General features: G+C 40.9%; 1 protein-coding gene across 2 annotated transcripts in view; it reads right to left on the bottom strand.

Annotated features, from left to right (window-relative positions):
- Positions 1-20954: 20954 nt before the first annotated feature.
- Positions 20955-23374, bottom strand: part of LOC106592186 (protein unc-13 homolog C) — a 177639-nt gene continuing 175219 nt past the window's right edge. For both annotated transcript variants that reach the window (XM_045689345.1, XM_045689346.1), the window contains one exon: positions 20955-21348. In XM_045689345.1, coding sequence (XP_045545301.1) covers positions 21060-21348 — 289 coding nt within the window. In that variant the 3' untranslated portion in view covers positions 20955-21059. The remainder of the gene's footprint in view (positions 21349-23374) is intronic.

Below are 23374 nucleotides of genomic sequence, written 5' to 3'. Positions count from 1 at the left end.
CTCTCTCTTTCTCGCTCTCTCTTTACCTTTCTCTCGCTCCCTCCTTCAATCTCTCTCTCTCCCTCTCTCTCTCCCTCTCTCTCCCTCTCTCTCCCTCTCTCCCCTCTCTCTCTCTCTCTCTCTCCCTCTTTCTCTCGCTTAAGGACTGCTGTGATTCATCTTCTCCTTGTTGATTCTCATCTTGATGATAATGTCTCCTGTCCTCTGCTCAGTCATTTGCCCCCGGAACATTCCTCCAGGCACTTTACGTGATTTATCTACAAGTAAAGTGGCAGCTGTAAATCTACTCTCTGTCTGCCTATCTGTGGGCGTTTATTTGTGTTTGTGTGTGTGTGAAAGAGAGAACGTGTGTGTGAGAGAGAGAGAACGTGTGTGTGTGTGTGTGTGTGTGTGTGTGTGTGTGTGTGTGTGTGTGTGTGTGTGTGTGTGTGTGTGTGTGTGTGTGTGTGTGTGTGTGTGTGTGTGTGTGTGCGTGCGTGCGTGCGTGCGTGCGTGCGTGTGTGTGTGTGTGTATGCGTATATGTGTAGGGCTGTGGCAGTCACCAAATGTTGTCAGGTAATTGTCATGTAAATGACTGCTGGTCTCATGGTAATTGCCGTTAATTAACATAAACATGTTTAGCATCTCTGGGCTTGTGTGTGTGTGACAGTGTGTGAGGTATTCATAAACATTAATTTCTGATAATTGATGCCCTTTGCCAGTATATCTAACTGTACCTCAACATTTCAACACACTGTACAGACATTAACCCCCTATAGTCGATGTCCATGACCCCGGCGGAAATCGAATTAGTATAATACAAAAATCCACATACACATCTATCAGTTTAAGCTATAGATATCTGGTTTGCACTTCAGCATCTGCGGTGAAAGGTGAGAGGGCTAGAGTGATGTTTGTCAGATCATGAGCCATCCCGAAAATCAGTCTTCTCACAAAATCTTCTGTAGCGTCCGAACGGCCTACAAACTAGTATGAGACTTGTATGAGACTCTCACGGATGTCGGTTGTTTTGCTCTGGGACGTGCAAAGGCCTCACAAGACTCGTCTGAAGGTCCCCAGGTACCAGTTGAAAAAAATGAATGGAATTATACAGAGACTGTTAAGTGCCAAAAATAAGAGCTTATTTACATGTTAAAAAATAACAAATATTTCCTGATATTTCTTATATTTCTCAGATATAGGACAGTCACTTCAGAACAAACTTCCTTTAGATTTTTTTGGGGGACTAGGTGTTGTTCCATGTAGTGAATCTGTCATTCAATGCGTTTGTGTGGGCTAATAGCAGTAAGGGTAAGTACATTCTTTAATCAAATATTTTTTTTATATACACTACCGTTCAAAAGTTTGGGGTCACTTAGAAATGTTCTTGTTTTTGAAAGAAAATCACATTTTTTGTCCATTTAAAATAACATCAAATTGATCAGAAATACAGTGTAGACATTGTTAATGTTGTAAATTACTATTGGAGCTGGAAACTGTTGTTCTGATTAAAGAAGCAATACAACTGGCCTTCTTTAGACTAGTTGAGTATCTGGAGCATCAGCCTTTGTGGGTTCGATTACAGGCTCAAAATGGCCAGAAACAAAGAACTTTCTTCTGAAACTCGTTACACCAGTCTCAACGTCAACAGTGAAGAGGCGACTCCGGGATACTGGCCTTCTAGGCAGAGTTGCAAAGAAAAAGCCATATATAAGTTTGGCCAATAAAAATAAAAGATTATGATGGGCAAAAGAACGCAGCCACTGGATAGAGGAACTCAGCCTAGAAGGCCAGCATCCCGGAGTTACCTCTTTACAACAACCCACAAATGCTGATGCTCCAGATACTCAACTAGTCTAAAGGCCAGTTTTATTGCTTCTTTAATCAGAACAACAGTTTTCAGATGTGCTAACATAATTGCAAAAGGGTTTTCTAATGATCAATTAGCTTTTTAAAATGACACACTTGTATTAGCTAACACAACGTTCCATTGGAACACAGGAGTGATGGTTGCTGATAATGGGCCTCTGTACACCTATGTAGATATTCCATAAAATATCTGCCATTTCCAGCTACAATAATAATTTACAACATTAACAATGTCTACACTGTATTTCTGATCAATTTGATGTTATTTTAATGGACAAAAAATGTGTTTTTCTTTCAAAAACAAGGACATTTCTAAGTGACCCCAAACTTTTGAATGGTAGTGTATATTTTTTTTTACTTCAAGGGGTTTTAAAATTCTAAATCAAATAGCAAAATTATCCAACAACTAATTGCAAGACGTCTTTTTCTGGTTTGTAAATATACATAATGTCCTTATGCAACCAGTATACAACCTGATCATAATGTTATAAAATACGTTATAACGCCATCATTACAACCAGTTTTGGCCCACTAGGAAGGGTCCTGTGAGAAGGCGTGAGTTGTGGATACTGTATACTGTAATAAACAATATGTCTGTGCTCCAATTGGCACTGGTCAAAAGTAGTGAAATATGTTTTTAATAGGGTGCCATTTGGGACACATCCCATGTAAATGAGAAGCATCCGGAGCATCCCAGGCATCACGCCACTGTAGCTATGATGTCATTGGTGAATTTTTTGCTTCTTATAAGTGCTACTGATGAGTCAAGTTAGTCCTCTCCTCTCCCTCTCCCTCTCCTCTCCCTCTCCTCTCCGGTCTTAGCAGGGTCAGGGGTTATGTCGTGCAGTCAGATCCTTGTTAACATGTTAATTAGTGAAACTCTGCAGTGCATTTCTGAGTCCCAAATGTCAACATTATATAGGGGATAGGGTACCATTTGGGTTGGACACCATGATTCATAAAAAGCTGATTAATACATTTGCAAAAGTATGATTTTAAAAGACAGAGGGAAAACCGAATGTCATGCTCATTATAGCTCTACCATGTGTAGACACTAGCTATATGAATTGTGCACAGTAATGTGTGTGTGAATGCCTCTGAATGATTTTATGTTGTCATATATGTTATTTACACCCATCCTCTCCTCCTTCCCTTCCTCTCTCTCCTTGGGAGAATCTCAATAGCATACTCCTCATGTCCTCTCACCTCTCTCCTCACCTCCTTCTCAAACCCATTGGAGAAGGTCAGAGGGGAGGGTTTCTGCACAGAATTATCATTATTTGGCTCAAGGACAATAATGGGCCGGTATTATAAACGCCAGGTTGAATTTCTAGCCCCCGGCTTTCCCTGACTATGGATATCGATCTATTAGAACTAAACGGCTAATCTTATAAATACTGATGAAGGTTTAATAATCATACTTACTGTATCTGGATATGTAATTATATAGAATGCATACCACAGGTGGCTGGTGATATCAAACACATAGTTTGATATCAATCCATTCACTCCATTACAGTCATTATGAACTGTCCTCCCCTCACCAGCCTCCTATGATGCACACTGTATATATTTAATGCATATGATGAGGATACTGATGATACTGATGATACTGATGAGGAATCTGCAAGGCATATAATCTCCTAGTGGTGCGGTGCTCGGAACTCGGTTTCCATGGCAACACTCCTTGGATTCCGTTTGAGGGCTGCATGCAGTCAAACCCATATTGACTGAGATTGCATCTCAAATGACACCCTATTCCCTGTACAGTACACTACTCTGGTCAAAAGTAGGGCACTACACACCGAGTATGCCAAACAGTAGGAACACCATCCTAATATTGAGTTGAACCTCCTTTTGTCCTGAGAACAGCCTCAATTCATCGGACATGGACTCTACAAGGTGTCGAAAGGGTTCTACAGGGATGCTGGCCCATGTTGACTCCAATGCTTCCCACAGTTGTGTCAAGTTGGCTAGATGTCCTTTGGGTGGTGGACCATTCTTGATACACACGGAAAACTTTTGAGCATGAAAAACCCAGCAGCGTTGCAGTTCTTGACACAAACCGGTGCGCCCGGCACCTACTACCATACCCCGTTCTAAGGCACTTAAATCTTTTGTCTTGCCCATTCACCCTCTGAATGGCACACACACAATCCATGTCTCAATTATCTCAAGACTTTAAAATCCTTCTTTAACTTGTCTCCTCCCCTTCATCTACACTGATTGAAGAGGATTTAACAAGTGACATCAATAAGGGATCATAGCTTTCACCTGATCAGTCTGTCATAGAAAGAGCAGGGCATCCTAATGTTTTGTACACTTAGTGTATAAAGAATAGGGTGCCATCTGGGACTCATACAGACTGTGTCTTAAATGACACTATGAGGCAACTTTATATGTACGTATGGGGAATAGGGTCTAATTTGATATCTGGAGTTTGAGAATCATTGAATAGATCAACTAAATCTCATCAATAGGTAGCTAACGTGCCAATTGTTGTTTTCATTCGATTTTTGGTAATCAATTCCAGTCATAGAGGAGACGGAGGTTGCATCCCATATGACACACTCTTCCATATATAGTGTACTTTTTTGACCGGGTCCTATAGGGAATACGGTGACATTTGGAACGCACATCATAGAGTGCTGTTATTTGAATGTGATAGTAGAGGATAAAATGAATATCAGACATGTCCTTGGTTTAACCTCTAAAACATAATTTTTACGAGCACCTGCAGTCAGAGCATGAATAAATAATATAACTCTATATTCACACTGCATCACCCCATCAATTATACTACCCACATCACCATCAATACAATACACTGTTACACCATCAATTATACTACCACCTTCACCATCAAGACACTACACTGTTACACCATCAATTATACTACCCACATCACCATCAAGACGCTACACTGTTACACCATCAATTATACTACCCACATCACCATCAAGACACTACACTGTTACACCATCAATTATACTACCCACATCACCATCAAGACAATGCACTGTTACACCATCAATTATACTACCACCTTCACCATCAAGACACTACACTGTTACACCATCAATTATACTACCACCTTCACCATCAAGACACTACACTGTTACACCATCAATTATACTACCCACATCACCATCAAGACACTACACTGTTACACCATCAATTATACTTCCACCATCACCATCAAGACACTACACTGTTACACCATCAATTATACTACCACCTTCACCATCAAGACACTACACTGTTACACCATCAATTATACTAACCACATCACCATCAAGACACTACACTGTTACACCATCAATTATACTACCACCTTCACCATCAAGACACTACACTGTTACACCATCAATTATACCACCACCTTCACCATCAAGACACTACACTGTTACACCATCAATTATACTACCCACATCACCATCAATACAATGCACTGTTACACCATCAATTATACTACCACCTTCACCATCAAGACACTACACTGTTACACCATCAATTATACTACCACCTTCACCATCAAGACACTACACTGTTACACCATCAATTATACTACCCACATCACCATCAAGACACTACACTGTCACACCATCAATTATACTACCCACATCACCATCAATACAATGCACTGTTACACCATCAATTATACTACCACCTTCACCATCAAGACACTACACTGTTACACCATCAATTATACTACCACCATCACCATCAATACAATACACTGTTACACCATCAATTATACTACCACCTTCACCATGAAGACACTACACTGTCACACCATCAATTATACTACCACCATCACCATCAATACAATACACTGTTACACCATCAATTATACTACCACCATCACCATCAATACAATACACTGTTACACCATCAATTATACTACCACCTTCACCATGAAGACACTACACTGTTACACCATCAATTATACTACCACCTTCACCATCAATACACTACACTGTTACACCATCAATTATACTACCACCTTCACCATCAAGACACTACAGTGTTACACCATCAATTATACTACCACCATCACCATCAATACAATACACTGTTACACCATCAATTATACTACCACCATCACCATCAATACAATACACTGTTACACCATCAATTATACTACCACCATCACCATCAAGACACTACACTGTCACACCATCAATTATACTTCCACCATCACCATCAATACAATGCACTGTTACACCATCAATTATACTACCACCTTCACCATCAAGACACTACACTGTTACACCATCAATTATACTACCACCTTCACCATCAATACAATACACTGTTACACCATCAATTATACTACCACCTTCACCATGAAGACACTACACTGTTACACCATCAATTATACTACCACCTTCACCATCAATACACTACACTGTTACACCATCAATTATACTACCACCTTCACCATCAATACACTACACTGTTACACCATCAATTATACTACCACCTTCACCATCAAGACACTACACTGTTACACCATCAATTATACTACCACCTTCACCATCAAGACACTACACTGTTACACCATCAATTATACTACCCACATCACCATCAATACAATACACTGTCACACCATCAATTATACTACCACCATCACCATCAAGACACTACACTGTTACACCATCAATTATACTACCACCTTCACCATGAAGACACTACACTGTCACACCATCAATTATACTACCACCATCACCATCAATACAATACACTGTTACACCATCAATTATACTACCACCTTCACCATGAAGACACTACACTGTTACACCATCAATTATACTACCACCTTCACCATCAATACACTACACTGTTACACCATCAATTATACTACCACCTTCACCATCAAGACACTACAGTGTTACACCATCAATTATACTACCACCTTCACCATCAAGACACTACAGTGTTACACCATCAATTATACTACCACCTTCACCATCAAGACACTACACTGTTACACCATCAATTATACTACCCACATCACCATCAAGACACTACACTGTCACACCATCAATTATACTACCACCATCACCATCAATACAATACACTGTTACACCATCAATTATACTACCACCTTCACCATGAAGACACTACACTGTCACACCATCAATTATACTACCACCATCACCATCAATACAATACACTGTTACACCATCAATTATACTACCACCTTCACCATGAAGACACTACACTGTCACACCATCAATTATACTACCACCTTCACCATCAAGACACTACACTGTCACACCATCAATTATACTACCACCATCACCATCAATACACTACACTGTTACACCATCAATTATACTACCCACATCACCATCAAGACACTACACTGTTACACCATCAATTATACTACCACCATCACCATCAAGACACTACACTGTTTCACCATCAATTATACTACCCACATCACCATCAAGACACTACACTGTTACACCATCAATTATACTACCCACATCACCATCAAGACACTACACTGTTACACCATCAATTATACTACCACCTTCACCATCAAGACACTACACTGTTACACCATCAATTATACTACCCACATCACCATCAATACACTACACTGTTACACCATCAATTATACTACCCACATCACCATCAATACAATGCACTGTTACACCATCAATTATACTACCCACATCACCATCAAGACACTACACTGTTACACCATCAATTATACTACCACCTTCACCATCAATACACTACACTGTTACACCATCAATTATACTTCCACCTTCACCATCAAGACACTACACTGTCACACCATCAATTATACTAACCACATCACCATCAAGACACTACACTGTTACACCATCAATTATACTACCACCTTCACCATCAAGACACTACACTGTTACACCATCAATTATACTACCCACATCACCATCAAGACACTACACTGTTACACCATCAATTATACTACCACCTTCACCATGAAGACACTACACTGTTACACCATCAATTATACTACCACCATCACCATCAAGACACTACACTGTTACACCATCAATTATACTACCACCTTCACCATGAAGACGCTACACTGTTACACCATCAATTATACTTCCACCATCACCATCAAGACACTACACTGTTACACCATCAATTATACTACCACCTTCACCATGAAGACACTACACTGTTACACCATCAATTATACTACCACCATCACCATCAAGACACTACACTGTTACACCATCAATTATACTACCACCTTCACCATGAAGACACTACACTGTCACACCATCAATTATACTACCACCATCACCATCAATACAATACACTGTTACACCATCAATTATACTTCCACATCACCATCAAGACACTACACTGTTACACCATCAATTATACTACCCACATCACCATCAATACAATGCACTGTTACACCATCAATTATACTACCACCTTCACCATCAAGACACTACACTGTTACACCATCAATTATACTACCACCATCACCATCAATACAATACACTGTTACACCATCAATTATACTACCACCTTCACCATGAAGACACTACACTGTCACACCATCAATTATACTACCACCATCACCATCAATACAATACACTGTTACACCATCAATTATACTACCACCATCACCATCAATACAATACACTGTTACACCATCAATTATACTACCACCTTCACCATGAAGACACTACACTGTTACACCATCAATTATACTACCACCTTCACCATCAATACACTACACTGTTACACCATCAATTATACTACCACCTTCACCATCAAGACACTACAGTGTTACACCATCAATTATACTACCACCATCACCATCAATACAATACACTGTTACACCATCAATTATACTACCACCATCACCATCAATACAATACACTGTTACACCATCAATTATACTACCACCATCACCATCAAGACACTACACTGTCACACCATCAATTATACTTCCACCATCACCATCAATACAATGCACTGTTACACCATCAATTATACTACCACCTTCACCATCAAGACACTACACTGTTACACCATCAATTATACTACCACCTTCACCATCAATACAATACACTGTTACACCATCAATTATACTACCACCTTCACCATGAAGACACTACACTGTTACACCATCAATTATACTACCACCTTCACCATCAATACACTACACTGTTACACCATCAATTATACTACCACCTTCACCATGAAGACACTACACTGTTACACCATCAATTATACTTCCACCATCACCATCAATACAATGCACTGTTACACCATCAATTATACTACCACCTTCACCATCAAGACACTACACTGTTACACCATCAATTATACTTCCACCATCACCATCAATACAATGCACTGTTACACCATCAATTATACTACCACCTTCACCATCAAGACACTACACTGTTACACCATCAATTATACTACCACCTTCACCATCAATACAATACACTGTTACACCATCAATTATACTACCACCTTCACCATAAAGACACTACACTGTTACACCATCAATTATACTACCACCTTCACCATCAATACACTACAATGTTACACCATCAATTATACTACCACCTTCACCATCAATACACTACACTGTTACACCATCAATTATACTACCACCTTCACCATCAAGACACTACACTGTTACACCATCAATTATACTACCACCTTCACCATGAAGACACTACACTGTTACACCATCAATTATACTACCCACATCACCATCAATACAATACACTGTCACACCATCAATTATACTACCACCATCACCATCAAGACACTACACTGTTACACCATCAATTATACTACCACCTTCACCATGAAGACACTACACTGTCACACCATCAATTATACTACCACCATCACCATCAATACAATACACTGTTACACCATCAATTATACTACCACCTTCACCATGAAGACACTACACTGTTACACCATCAATTATACTACCACCTTCACCATCAATACACTACACTGTTACACCATCAATTATACTACCACCTTCACCATCAAGACACTACAGTGTTACACCATCAATTATACTACCACCTTCACCATCAAGACACTACAGTGTTACACCATCAATTATACTACCACCTTCACCATCAAGACACTACACTGTTACACCATCAATTATACTACCCACATCACCATCAAGACACTACACTGTCACACCATCAATTATACTACCACCATCACCATCAATACAATACACTGTTACACCATCAATTATACTACCACCTTCACCATGAAGACACTACACTGTCACACCATCAATTATACTACCACCATCACCATCAATACAATACACTGTTACACCATCAATTATACTACCACCTTCACCATGAAGACACTACACTGTCACACCATCAATTATACTACCACCTTCACCATCAAGACACTACACTGTCACACCATCAATTATACTACCACCATCACCATCAATACACTACACTGTTACACCATCAATTATACTACCCACATCACCATCAAGACACTACACTGTTACACCATCAATTATACTACCACCATCACCATCAAGACACTACACTGTTTCACCATCAATTATACTACCCACATCACCATCAAGACACTACACTGTTACACCATCAATTATACTACCCACATCACCATCAAGACACTACACTGTTACACCATCAATTATACTACCACCTTCACCATCAAGACACTACACTGTTACACCATCAATTATACTACCCACATCACCATCAATACACTACACTGTTACACCATCAATTATACTACCCACATCACCATCAATACAATGCACTGTTACACCATCAATTATACTACCCACATCACCATCAAGACACTACACTGTTACACCATCAATTATACTACCACCTTCACCATCAATACACTACACTGTTACACCATCAATTATACTTCCACCTTCACCATCAAGACACTACACTGTCACACCATCAATTATACTAACCACATCACCATCAAGACACTACACTGTTACACCATCAATTATACTACCACCTTCACCATCAAGACACTACACTGTTACACCATCAATTATACTACCCACATCACCATCAAGACACTACACTGTTACACCATCAATTATACTACCACCTTCACCATGAAGACACTACACTGTTACACCATCAATTATACTACCACCATCACCATCAAGACACTACACTGTTACACCATCAATTATACTACCACCTTCACCATGAAGACGCTACACTGTTACACCATCAATTATACTTCCACCATCACCATCAAGACACTACACTGTTACACCATCAATTATACTACCACCTTCACCATGAAGACACTACACTGTTACACCATCAATTATACTACCACCATCACCATCAAGACACTACACTGTTACACCATCAATTATACTACCACCTTCACCATGAAGACACTACACTGTCACACCATCAATTATACTACCACCATCACCATCAATACAATACACTGTTACACCATCAATTATACTTCCACCTTCACCATCAAGACACTACACTGTTTCACCATCAATTATACTACCACCTTCACCATCAATACACTACACTGTTACACCATCAATTATACTACCACCTTCACCATCAATACACTACACTGTTACACCATCATTTATACTACCACCTTCACCATCAAGACACTACACTGTTACACCATCAATTATACTACCACCTTCACCATGAAGACAGTACACTGTTACACCATCAATTATACTACCCACATCACCATCAATACAATACACTGTCACACCATCAATTATACTACCACCATCACCATCAAGACACTACACTGTTACACCATCAATTATACTACCACCTTCACCATGAAGACACTACACGTTCACACCATCAATTATACTACCACCATCACCATCAATACAATACACTGTTACACCATCAATTATACTACCACCTTCACCATGAAGACACTACACTGTTACACCATCAATTATACTACCACCTTCACCATCAATACACTACACTGTTACACCATCAATTATACTACCACCTTCACCATCAAGACACTACAGTGTTACACCATCAATTATACTACCACCTTCACCATCAAGACACTACAGTGTTACACCATCAATTATACTACCACCTTCACCATCAAGACACTACACTGTTACACCATCAATTATACTACCCACATCACCATCAAGACACTACACTGTCACACCATCAATTATACTACCACCATCACCATCAATACAATACACTGTTACACCATCAATTATACTACCACCTTCACCATGAAGACACTACACTGTCACACCATCAATTATACTACCACCATCACCATCAATACAATACACTGTTACACCATCAATTATACTACCACCTTCACCATGAAGACACTACACTGTCACACCATCAATTATACTACCACCTTCACCATCAAGACACTACACTGTCACACCATCAATTATACTACCACCATCACCATCAATACACTACACTGTTACACCATCAATTATACTACCCACATCACCATCAAGACACTACACTGTTACACCATCAATTATACTACCACCATCACCATCAAGACACTACACTGTTTCACCATCAATTATACTACCCACATCACCATCAAGACACTACACTGTTACACCATCAATTATACTACCCACATCACCATCAAGACACTACACTGTTACACCATCAATTATACTACCACCTTCACCATCAAGACACTACACTGTTACACCATCAATTATACTACCCACATCACCATCAATACACTACACTGTTACACCATCAATTATACTACCCACATCACCATCAATACAATGCACTGTTACACCATCAATTATACTACCCACATCACCATCAAGACACTACACTGTTACACCATCAATTATACTACCACCTTCACCATCAATACACTACACTGTTACACCATCAATTATACTTCCACCTTCACCATCAAGACACTACACTGTCACACCATCAATTATACTAACCACATCACCATCAAGACACTACACTGTTACACCATCAATTATACTACCACCTTCACCATCAAGACACTACACTGTTACACCATCAATTATACTACCCACATCACCATCAAGACACTACACTGTTACACCATCAATTATACTACCACCTTCACCATGAAGACACTACACTGTTACACCATCAATTATACTACCACCATCACCATCAAGACACTACACTGTTACACCATCAATTATACTACCACCTTCACCATGAAGACGCTACACTGTTACACCATCAATTATACTTCCACCATCACCATCAAGACACTACACTGTTACACCATCAATTATACTACCACCTTCACCATGAAGACACTACACTGTTACACCATCAATTATACTACCACCATCACCATCAAGACACTACACTGTTACACCATCAATTATACTACCACCTTCACCATGAAGACACTACACTGTCACACCATCAATTATACTACCACCATCACCATCAATACAATACACTGTTACACCATCAATTATACTTCCACCTTCACCATCAAGACACTACACTGTTTCACCATCAATTATACTACCACCTTCACCATCAATACACTACACTGTTACACCATCAATTATACTACCCACATCACCATCAAGACACTACACTGTTACACCATCAATTATACTACTACCTTCACCATCAAGACACTACACTGTTTCACCATCAATTATACTACCACCTTCACCATCAATACACTACACTGTTACACCATCAATTATACTACCACCTTCACCATCAATACACTACACTGTTACACCATCAATTATACTACCACCTTCACCATCAATACACTACACTGTTACACCATCAATTATACTACCCACATCACCATCAATACAATGCACTGTTACACCATCAATTATACTTCCACCATCACCATCAAGACACTACACTGTTACACCATCAATTATACTACCACCATCACCATCAAGACACTATACTGTTTCACCATCAATTATACTACCACCTTCACCATCAAGACACTACACTGTTACACCATCAATTATACTACCACCTTCACCATCAAGACACTACACTGTTACACCATCAATTATAATACCACCTTCACCAACAATACACTACACTGTTACACCATCAATTATACTACCACCTTCACCATCAAGACACTACACTGTTACACCATCAATTATAATACCACCTTCACCAACAATACACTACACTGTTACACCATCAATTATACTACCCACATCACCATCAAGACACTAAATTGTTACACCATCAATTATACTACCACCTTCACCATCAAGACACTACACTGTTACACCATCAATTATACTACCACCATCACCATCAAGACACTACACTGTTACACCATCAATTATACTACCACCTTCACCAACAATACACTACACTGTTACACCATCAATTATACTACCCACATCACCATCAAGACACTACACTGTTACACCATCAATTATACTACCACCATCACCATCAAGACACTATACTGTTTCACCATCAATTATACTACCACCTTCACCATCAAGACACTACACTGTTACACCATCAATTATACTACCACCTTCACCATCAAGACACTACACTGTTACACCATCAATTATAATACCACCTTTACCATCAAGACACTACACTGTTACACCATCAATTATACTACCCACATCACCATCAAGACACTAAATTGTTACACCATCAATTATACTACCACCTTCACCATCAAGACACTACACTGTTACACCATCAATTATACTACCACCATCACCATCAAGACACTACACTGTTACACCATCAATTATACTACCACCTTCACCAACAATACACTACACTGTTACACCATCAATTATACTACCACCTTCACCATCAAGACACTACACTGTTACACCATCAATTATACTACCCACATCACCATCAATACACTACACTGTTACACCATCAATTATACTACCACCTTCACCATCAAGACACTACACTGTTACACCATCAATTATACTACCCACATCACCATCAAGACACTACACTGTTACACCATCAATTATACTACCACCTTCACCATCAAGACACTACACTGTTACACCATCAATTATACTTCCACCTTCACCATCAAGACACTACACTGTCACACCATCAATTATACTACCACCATCACCATCAATACACTACACTGTCACACCATCAATTATACTACCCACATCACCATCAATACAATGCACTGTTACACCATCAATTATGCTACCACCTTCACCATCAAGACACTACACTGTTACACCATCAATTATATTACCACCTTCACCATCAATACACTACACTGTTACACCATCAATTATGCTATGTCCGAATTCGGTATAAAGGTAAAATAGGTATAACGCCGTGAGCCATTTGATGATTTCACAGCTCCAATGCAGTTACACTTCCGACACCCCCTTAATAAAAAAAATGGAACTGCAATGCAGTTTTGGGTTATCGCGGGTTAAGGCAGAACTGACTGAATCTAGCCCTTAGTCTTTGGATCATTGCTTGTCAGCTACATACAGTTCAACCCAGTATAGCATTAACCCAATGATTCCCAACGCAACGGCGGCACAATTTGGACTTCTAACCCCTTTTAAACATTGTCTTTGAGCTCCAGACTTCTGGGTTGTACCATTGGATTAGTCTATTTCTTCTGCATCCGTTGGTACCAAGTCTGTGTGATTAACGGCGGATAAGCTACAGTGGTGTTTGTGAGACAAGGGCGGATCCTGAAGGTGCCCCTACGATTACAAAAATGTCTGTAGAGTGTGAATGGTTTGAGCTACAACCGATTAAAAGCTATCTATGAAAAGCTCACAAACTGTCACGTCCTGACCAGTAAAAGGGGTTATTTGTCATTGTAGTTTGGTCAGGGCGTGGCAGGGGGTGTTTGTTTTGTGTGTTTTGGTGTTTTTGGTTTAGGTTCTATGTTTTCTATTTCTATGTTTAAATCTAGTTTTCTATTTCTATGTTGGGGTTTTGGTAGGACCTTCAATTAGACGTAGCTGGTTGTCGTTGCCTCTAATTGGAGGCCATATTTAGTTGGGGTTTGTTTCACTTGTGTTTTGTGGGTGGTTGTTTTCCTGTATAGCCTGTGTTGCCTTACGAACTGTTTTTGTTCGTAAGGCAACACCTTACGAACAAAAATCCAGCCCTGACGTTCAGGGCTGGCCCTGACGTTCAGGGCTGGAACTGTTTTTGCCATTTTATTTAAGTGTTATCTTTAAATAAATTAAGAAGATGAGCACTATACCCGCTGCACCTTGGTCCTATCCTTACGACGCCCATGACAGAACCACCCACCAAACAAGGACCAACCAGCGGGGATTGGAGCACCGAGGAGAAGGATGGACGTGGGAGGCAGAACGATGTTTCTGGGAGAGGAAATTAAGGGAGCTTCATGAGGCCGAGAGGCATCCCCCCAAAACATTTTTGGGGGGGCACACGGGGAGTTGGGCAGAGTCACTCCCCGTGCTTATTATGGGGAGCGACGGATCAAGCAAGCACCTTGTTATGCAGAGATACACACTGTGTTGCCCATACGCACGCACAGTCCGGTGCAGTTAGTACGGGCTCCGCAGCGTTGCCGGGCGAGAGTTGGCTGGCAGCCAGGGAGAAGTGTGCCGGCGCAGCGCATCTGGCCACCAGTGCATCTCCTCGGTCCAGCTTACCCTGTTCCTGTTCCCCGCACTAGCCCTGAGGTGCGTATTACTAGTCTGGCACCTCCAAAGCCAGCCCTACGCATCAGGCCTCTAGTGCACCTGCCCAGTCCATTACGTCCTGTTCCTGCTCCCTGCACTAGCCCTGAGGTGCGTGTTACTAGTCTGGCGCCTCCAAAGCCAGCCCCACGCATCAGGCCTCTAGTGCGCCTGCCCAGTCCAGTTGACACAAACACGCACATTTTGCTTTATGATACTCACAAGCTACACAAGAGTAGTTAGAACGTAAGGGGTTCTTTTACATAGAACTTCATAGGAAATTCAAGAACCTAGTGTCTATAGATGATTGTGGACTACAAGGATGAATGTGGACTACAGGGAAAAAGAGGACCGAGCACGCCCCCATTCTCATCGACGGGGCTGCAGTAGAGCAGGTTGAGAGCTTCAAGTTCCTTGGTGTCCACATCACCAACAAACTAACATGGTCCAAGCACACCAAGACAGTCGTGAAGAATGCACGACAAAACCTATTCACCCTCAGGAGACTGAAAAGATTTGGCATGGGTCCTCAGGTCCTCAAAAGGTTCTACAGCTGCACCATCAAGAGCACCCTGACTGGTTGCATCACTGAATGGCATGGCAACTGCTCGGCCTCTGACCGCAAGCACTACAGAGAGTAGTGCAAACGGCCCAGGACATCACTAGGGCCAAGCTTCCTGTCATCCAGGACCTCTATACCAGGCGGTGTCAGAGGAAGGCCTTAAAAATTGTCAAAGACTCCAGCCACCCTGCTACCGCATAGCAAGCGGTACCAGAGCGCCCAGTCTAGGTCCAAGAGGCTTCTAAACAGCTTCTACCACAGGCCATAAGACTCCTGAACATCTAGTCAAATGGCTACCCAGACTATTTGCAGTGCACCTCACCCCCTCTTTACACCACTGCTGCTCTCTGTTGTGATCTATGCATAGTCACTTTAATAACTCTACCTACCTGTACATACTACCTCGACTAACCGGTGCCCCCGCACATTGACTCTGTATCGGTACCCCCCCTGTATATAGTCTCACTATTGTTATTTCACTGCTGCTCTTTAATTACTTGTTACTTTTATCTCCTATTCTTATCTGTATTTTTTGAAACGGCATTGTTGGTTAGGGGTTCATAAGTAAGCATTCCACCTGTTGTATTCGGCGATGTGACTAATACAATTTGATTTGATTATAATACTGTAATAAGCTCACATAGTTGCTGTCACAAACACCATACTCCACACAGTTGTCACTGACTAGTTGGATATTCATTTCCAACTGAGCAAATCATTTCTGTACTTCCAGTACAACATTCATATAAATACATTTCTATCAGTTTTCTGCTGTGGATGACCTTTTTTAAATTGCTATTTGTCAAAAAAGTCATGAATACAACTGTTATTGTCAAATTGTTTTGTGTTGTATGTCTGTAGCCCTGGTTGTCCTGAAAAGAAAACGTTAAAACACTTCATTGTGAGGCTAAATAAAAGGGCTCGACATGCAGATAAATGAAAGATTTTTGCTGGTGTTTTGGGACTGATAGGGTTAACATTTGTCTTCTGTCTGCTTCTGTTGACATTATTCTACATTACAGAGTTACAGCGTTGGGGTGAGAATATCTACAAAAGGCACCCATACTGTTTGTGACGTGCGTCTGCGCTGATGGAGACTAAGGGTCTTGTCCCAAATGGCACACTATTCCTGATTTGGTGCACTACTTTGACCAGGGGTCATGGCACTATGTAGGGAATAGGGTGCAATTTGAGACATACCTTGCCCAACAGGAAGCATTAGCTAGCTTCAAATGCTTCAGGCTGAGCCTCTATGAGACTAGCTCAGACATCACAGCTTGTGTGCTGAGAGAGAGAGGGAGAGAGAGAGATGAATGAATTGATCTCTGATGACACCAAGGATCCAATAGCAGAATTATAAATAGCTCTCCTCCCAGCAGTCAGCCAGGCCCCCTTCACTGTAAAACAAAGACAAATTTGCATCCCAAACGACACCCTATTCCTTATAGGGAATATATAGCCCTATTGGCTATGGTCAAAATAAGTGCACAATATAGGGTGCTGTTTGGGATGTAGACAATAAGATGACATTGATAAATTGAGACCTTGAGGCTATAAGGGTCTATCTGACATGTTTGACAAATTGTAGTTATTGACATAGCGTTGTTCTGTTCAATGTTCCCTACCTATAGAGTAGTATCAAATTACCCCAATTAATGTTGTTAAGTTCAAATTAATACAATATAGACATTTCTGACACCATTCAAACCAATGAGGGTTTGAAACTTTAAAGCCAGTTATCTCAGAATCATCTTTTTGCAGATAGAACCTTACAGTCCCAAATTCCCAAAATGCTTTTTGTATAGACTAATTAAAGACTGGTCTGTCTATTGAAGCCTTTCAGCTCTCCACAATAAAACAATTGTTCTGGAGAATGAGCAAACAGCTAAGATTAGCTAGCTAGCTGCCTCTGGACTACACAGAAGAATAGCCCATGGTGGGTGTTCTCTATTGGTTAGCTTCTCAAATGGCACCATATTTACAATATAGTGCACTACTTTTGACCAGGGCCCATAGTCCACGGACACGCACCTTGATCCGGTGGGTAGAACCAATTAAATGACTTCCTTTTTTGACACACCCAGTCTGAACAGGACCTGTGAGTAATTTCATTCTGACTCTGAGCTTCAAAATGGGCATTGAAAATGTTCTCTACTGATTAGTGTTAAAGTATTCTCAGCCTTGGAACGTCAGGGCTAGCGCAAAAATGAGCACTATCTGGTGGTCCCCCAGGAGAGGGGTAGGAAAGGTTAGAGTTGATTACTTGCTGGGTTTCATTTGAGCCCAGGGCCACAGGGGACAATGAAGTTACAGATTGCTTCTTTATGTGGGAAGGTTCATACACAAGAATGACATAGAACTCTAGTGATTTATAGGATCTCTGTGGGCCATACAGTACATTACTCTGTCATTCCATTTGAGATGTGAAATGTCTTCTGGCAACTGTATATAGAGGCTACAACAAATAGGATTATATAACTGAATGAATGTATCAGATTATTAAACAACAACAAAAAACACTTTGAACAATGTGTTGGAAATAAAGGAGGCGGTTGTTTTGTACAATTTCTCACTAAATATATTTACATGACATACAATTCGCCATCAGTGCAATACATAGGAATGTTGCATATTTACCCAATGTTAGACTCTTTCCTTTATGAAGAAAAATAAACCAAATAGCAGAAGCTGAATTCAACTCATGTGCAAAGTAACATTTTGCGACTCTCAAATCTTGTAAATAGCTTCACACAAACTCAAAAAAATTGTTCTAGAACCGCCCCATCAACAATCAGATATTTAGCATTGTAAAAGTAAATAGTTCACATGTACATATATATTTTTCATACATGTAATGGATTGCTTTTGTACAAACATCTTTATATAACTTTGGCAGTTTCTCAGGAACAAAGTTATCTTAATAAATATGAAACAACAATATCAAACCGTCAGCAATGTTATGTCGGCTTGCCTTCCAAAGCTCGTGTTCACAGTGGTCGTACAGAAAGTGGCCGAACGGAAAGATTACAGGCAAAAAGAAAAAGAGAAAATAGGATCCACCCTTTCTGTGTTGACTGACAGCACTGGAGGCTTTTCGTTGTTGTCATGGTTATAAAATTACAAACACCTATGAAGGTTTACATAGCAGTCATCGCCGTTAAAAAATGGTCTCTTTTCAGGTTTCGGCTTAAATACAAAGAGTTTTAGGGCCAGGGTACATGGACCCCGACCCTGTGGTCACTGTGAGATGATAGAAGAGACATGGTTGTAAACGGGACATGCACAACAAGTGCTGTGTGAGGGGACGAGTAACAAAACAGGGTGCAAGTGAACGATTTTTAACGATTAAAACGCCACCGTTTTTTTGAGAGAATGATTTTACACTGAACCAAATAATCAAGCAAATTTTTCATCAAACATATTAAGTATCACCATAATTCATCACTATTTTCTTTTGTTGTTGTTTTGTTGTTGTACTTTTTTTCCTCTGGTTTGGCACTTTATCGGAACAAATCTAAATGTTGTACAAAAAGGTATTTCATGTCTCGTTAACATAACTCGTAGAATATAGTACTTAATATTGAGCATACGGTAAGTAAACACTGGTACATACTGTAGTTTAAAATGAACATTCCAACAGATGTTTTACACACATGCACAAAAACAGACAACACAACTCCTCAACTGTCGTCCTTCCTTCCTTCCTTCCTTCCTTCCTTCCTTCCTTCCTTCCTTCCTTCCTTCCTTCCTTCCTTCCTTCCTTCCTTCCTTCCTTCCTTCCTTCCTTCCTTCCTTCCTTCCTTCCTTCCTTCCTTCCTTCCTTCGCCTCCCTCCCTCTCTTCGCCTCCTCTCTTCCCTTCCATGCAATCATCCATTCATTCCATCCATCCCTCCATCACATCTCCATACTAGGAGGCAACCTCCTCTGAAGAGCGTATGTCGGTCTTGAGACGACAAAACTCTTTGGCCACTTCGTCGTTGGTCCTTTGAGAGAGTATCCTCATGATGGTGAGTCCAGTGTCGTCCATGGAGATGCTCTTCACCAGGGGGTAGCAGGCACAGCAGCTCCCCTGGTCGGCCAGGTCTCTGAGCTGGAGGACCGCCATGCCAATGATACGGTCCTCTCTGGCGAAGCAGTAGTCCTTCACTGAGACGTGGAGCTCGTAGCACTCTGGACCGTACTCATTGCTCAGAACACTGGGGAGGAAGAGAGACAACAACATGATCAACATCAGTCCCATTCCTCTTACATTTGTAGTTTATTGAACAGGATAGATAGAACATCTTCATTAACAACAACAACACGCAGTCAGAGAAGAGAGGACATGTCATGTTGTATGACTGATTGATTCATTGATTGATTGATTAGACAACGGAACTCAATCAGTCAGAGACCAGACACCAGAGAGCTAAAAGTTAGTTGGATAAAACGAACACAAGCACAGAAACCACACACAAACACCACACACAAACACAAACAGAAACCACACACAAACACCACACACAAACACACACGCACAGAAACCACACACAAACACACACACAAACACACACGCACAGAAACCACACACAAACACCACACACAAACACAAACAGAAACCACACACAAACACACACAGAAACACACACAAACAGAAACCACACACAAACACACACACAAACACACACGCACAGAAACCACACACAAACACACACAGAAACCACACACAAACACCACACACAAACACACACGCACAGAAACCACACACAAACACACACGGAAACTACACACAAACACACACAGAAACCACACACAAACACACACGCACAGAAACCACACACAAACACACACGCACAGAAACCACACACAAACACACACGGAAACTACACACAAACACACACAGAAACCACACACAAACACACACGCACAGAAACCACACACAAACACACACGCACAGAAACCACACACAAACACACACACACAGAAACCACACACAAACACACACACAGAAACCCCACACAAACACAAACAGAAACCACACACAAACACACACGCACAGAAACCACACACAAACACACACAGAAACTACACACAAACACGCACAGAAACCACACACAAACACACACGCACAGAAACCACACACAAACACACACACACAGAAACCCCACACAAACACACACACGCACAGAAACCACACAAACACACACACGCACAGAAACCACACACAAACACACACACACACAGAAACCATACACAAACACACACACACACACGCACAGAAACCATACACAAACAAACACACGCACAGAAACCACACACAAACACACACACGCACAGAAACCACACACAAACACACACAAACAGAAACCACACACAAACATACACAAACACAGATGCACAGAAACCACACACAAACACACACAAACATACACAAACAGAAACCACACACAAACACACAAAAACACAGATACACAGAAACCACACACAAACATACACAAACACACACACACACAGAAACCACACACAAACACACACACACAGAAACCACACACAAACATACACAAACACACACACACACACACACAGAAACCACACACAAACACACACAAACACACACACACACAGAAACCACACACAAACACACACAAACACACACGCACAGAAACCACACACAAACACACACACACACACAGAAACCACACACAAACATACACAAACACACACGCACAGAAACCACACACAAACACACACACACGCACAGAAACCACACACAAACACACACACACACACACACAGAAACCACACACAAACATACACAAACACACACACACACAGAAACCACACACAAACACACACAAACACAGACGCACAGAAACCACACACAAACACACACAAACACACACACACACAGAAACCACACACAAACACACACAAACACACAGAAACCACACACAAACACACACAAACACACACACACACAGAAACCACACACAAACATACACAAACACACACACACACACAGAAACCACACACAAACACACACAAACACAGACGCACAGAAACCACACACAAACACACACAAACACACACACAAACATACACGCACAGAAACCACACACAAACACACACACACACAGAAACCACACACAAACACACACAAACACAGACGCACAGAAACCACACACAAACACACACAAACACACACACACACAGACGCACAGAAACCACACACAAACACACACA

This window comes from Salmo salar, chromosome ssa11, assembly GCF_905237065.1.
Source record: "Salmo salar chromosome ssa11, Ssal_v3.1, whole genome shotgun sequence".
NCBI classification, from domain to species: domain Eukaryota; kingdom Metazoa; phylum Chordata; class Actinopteri; order Salmoniformes; family Salmonidae; genus Salmo; species Salmo salar.
Note: the sequence above shows the minus strand (reverse complement) of the source record. Positions and strands in the feature narration are given on the sequence as shown.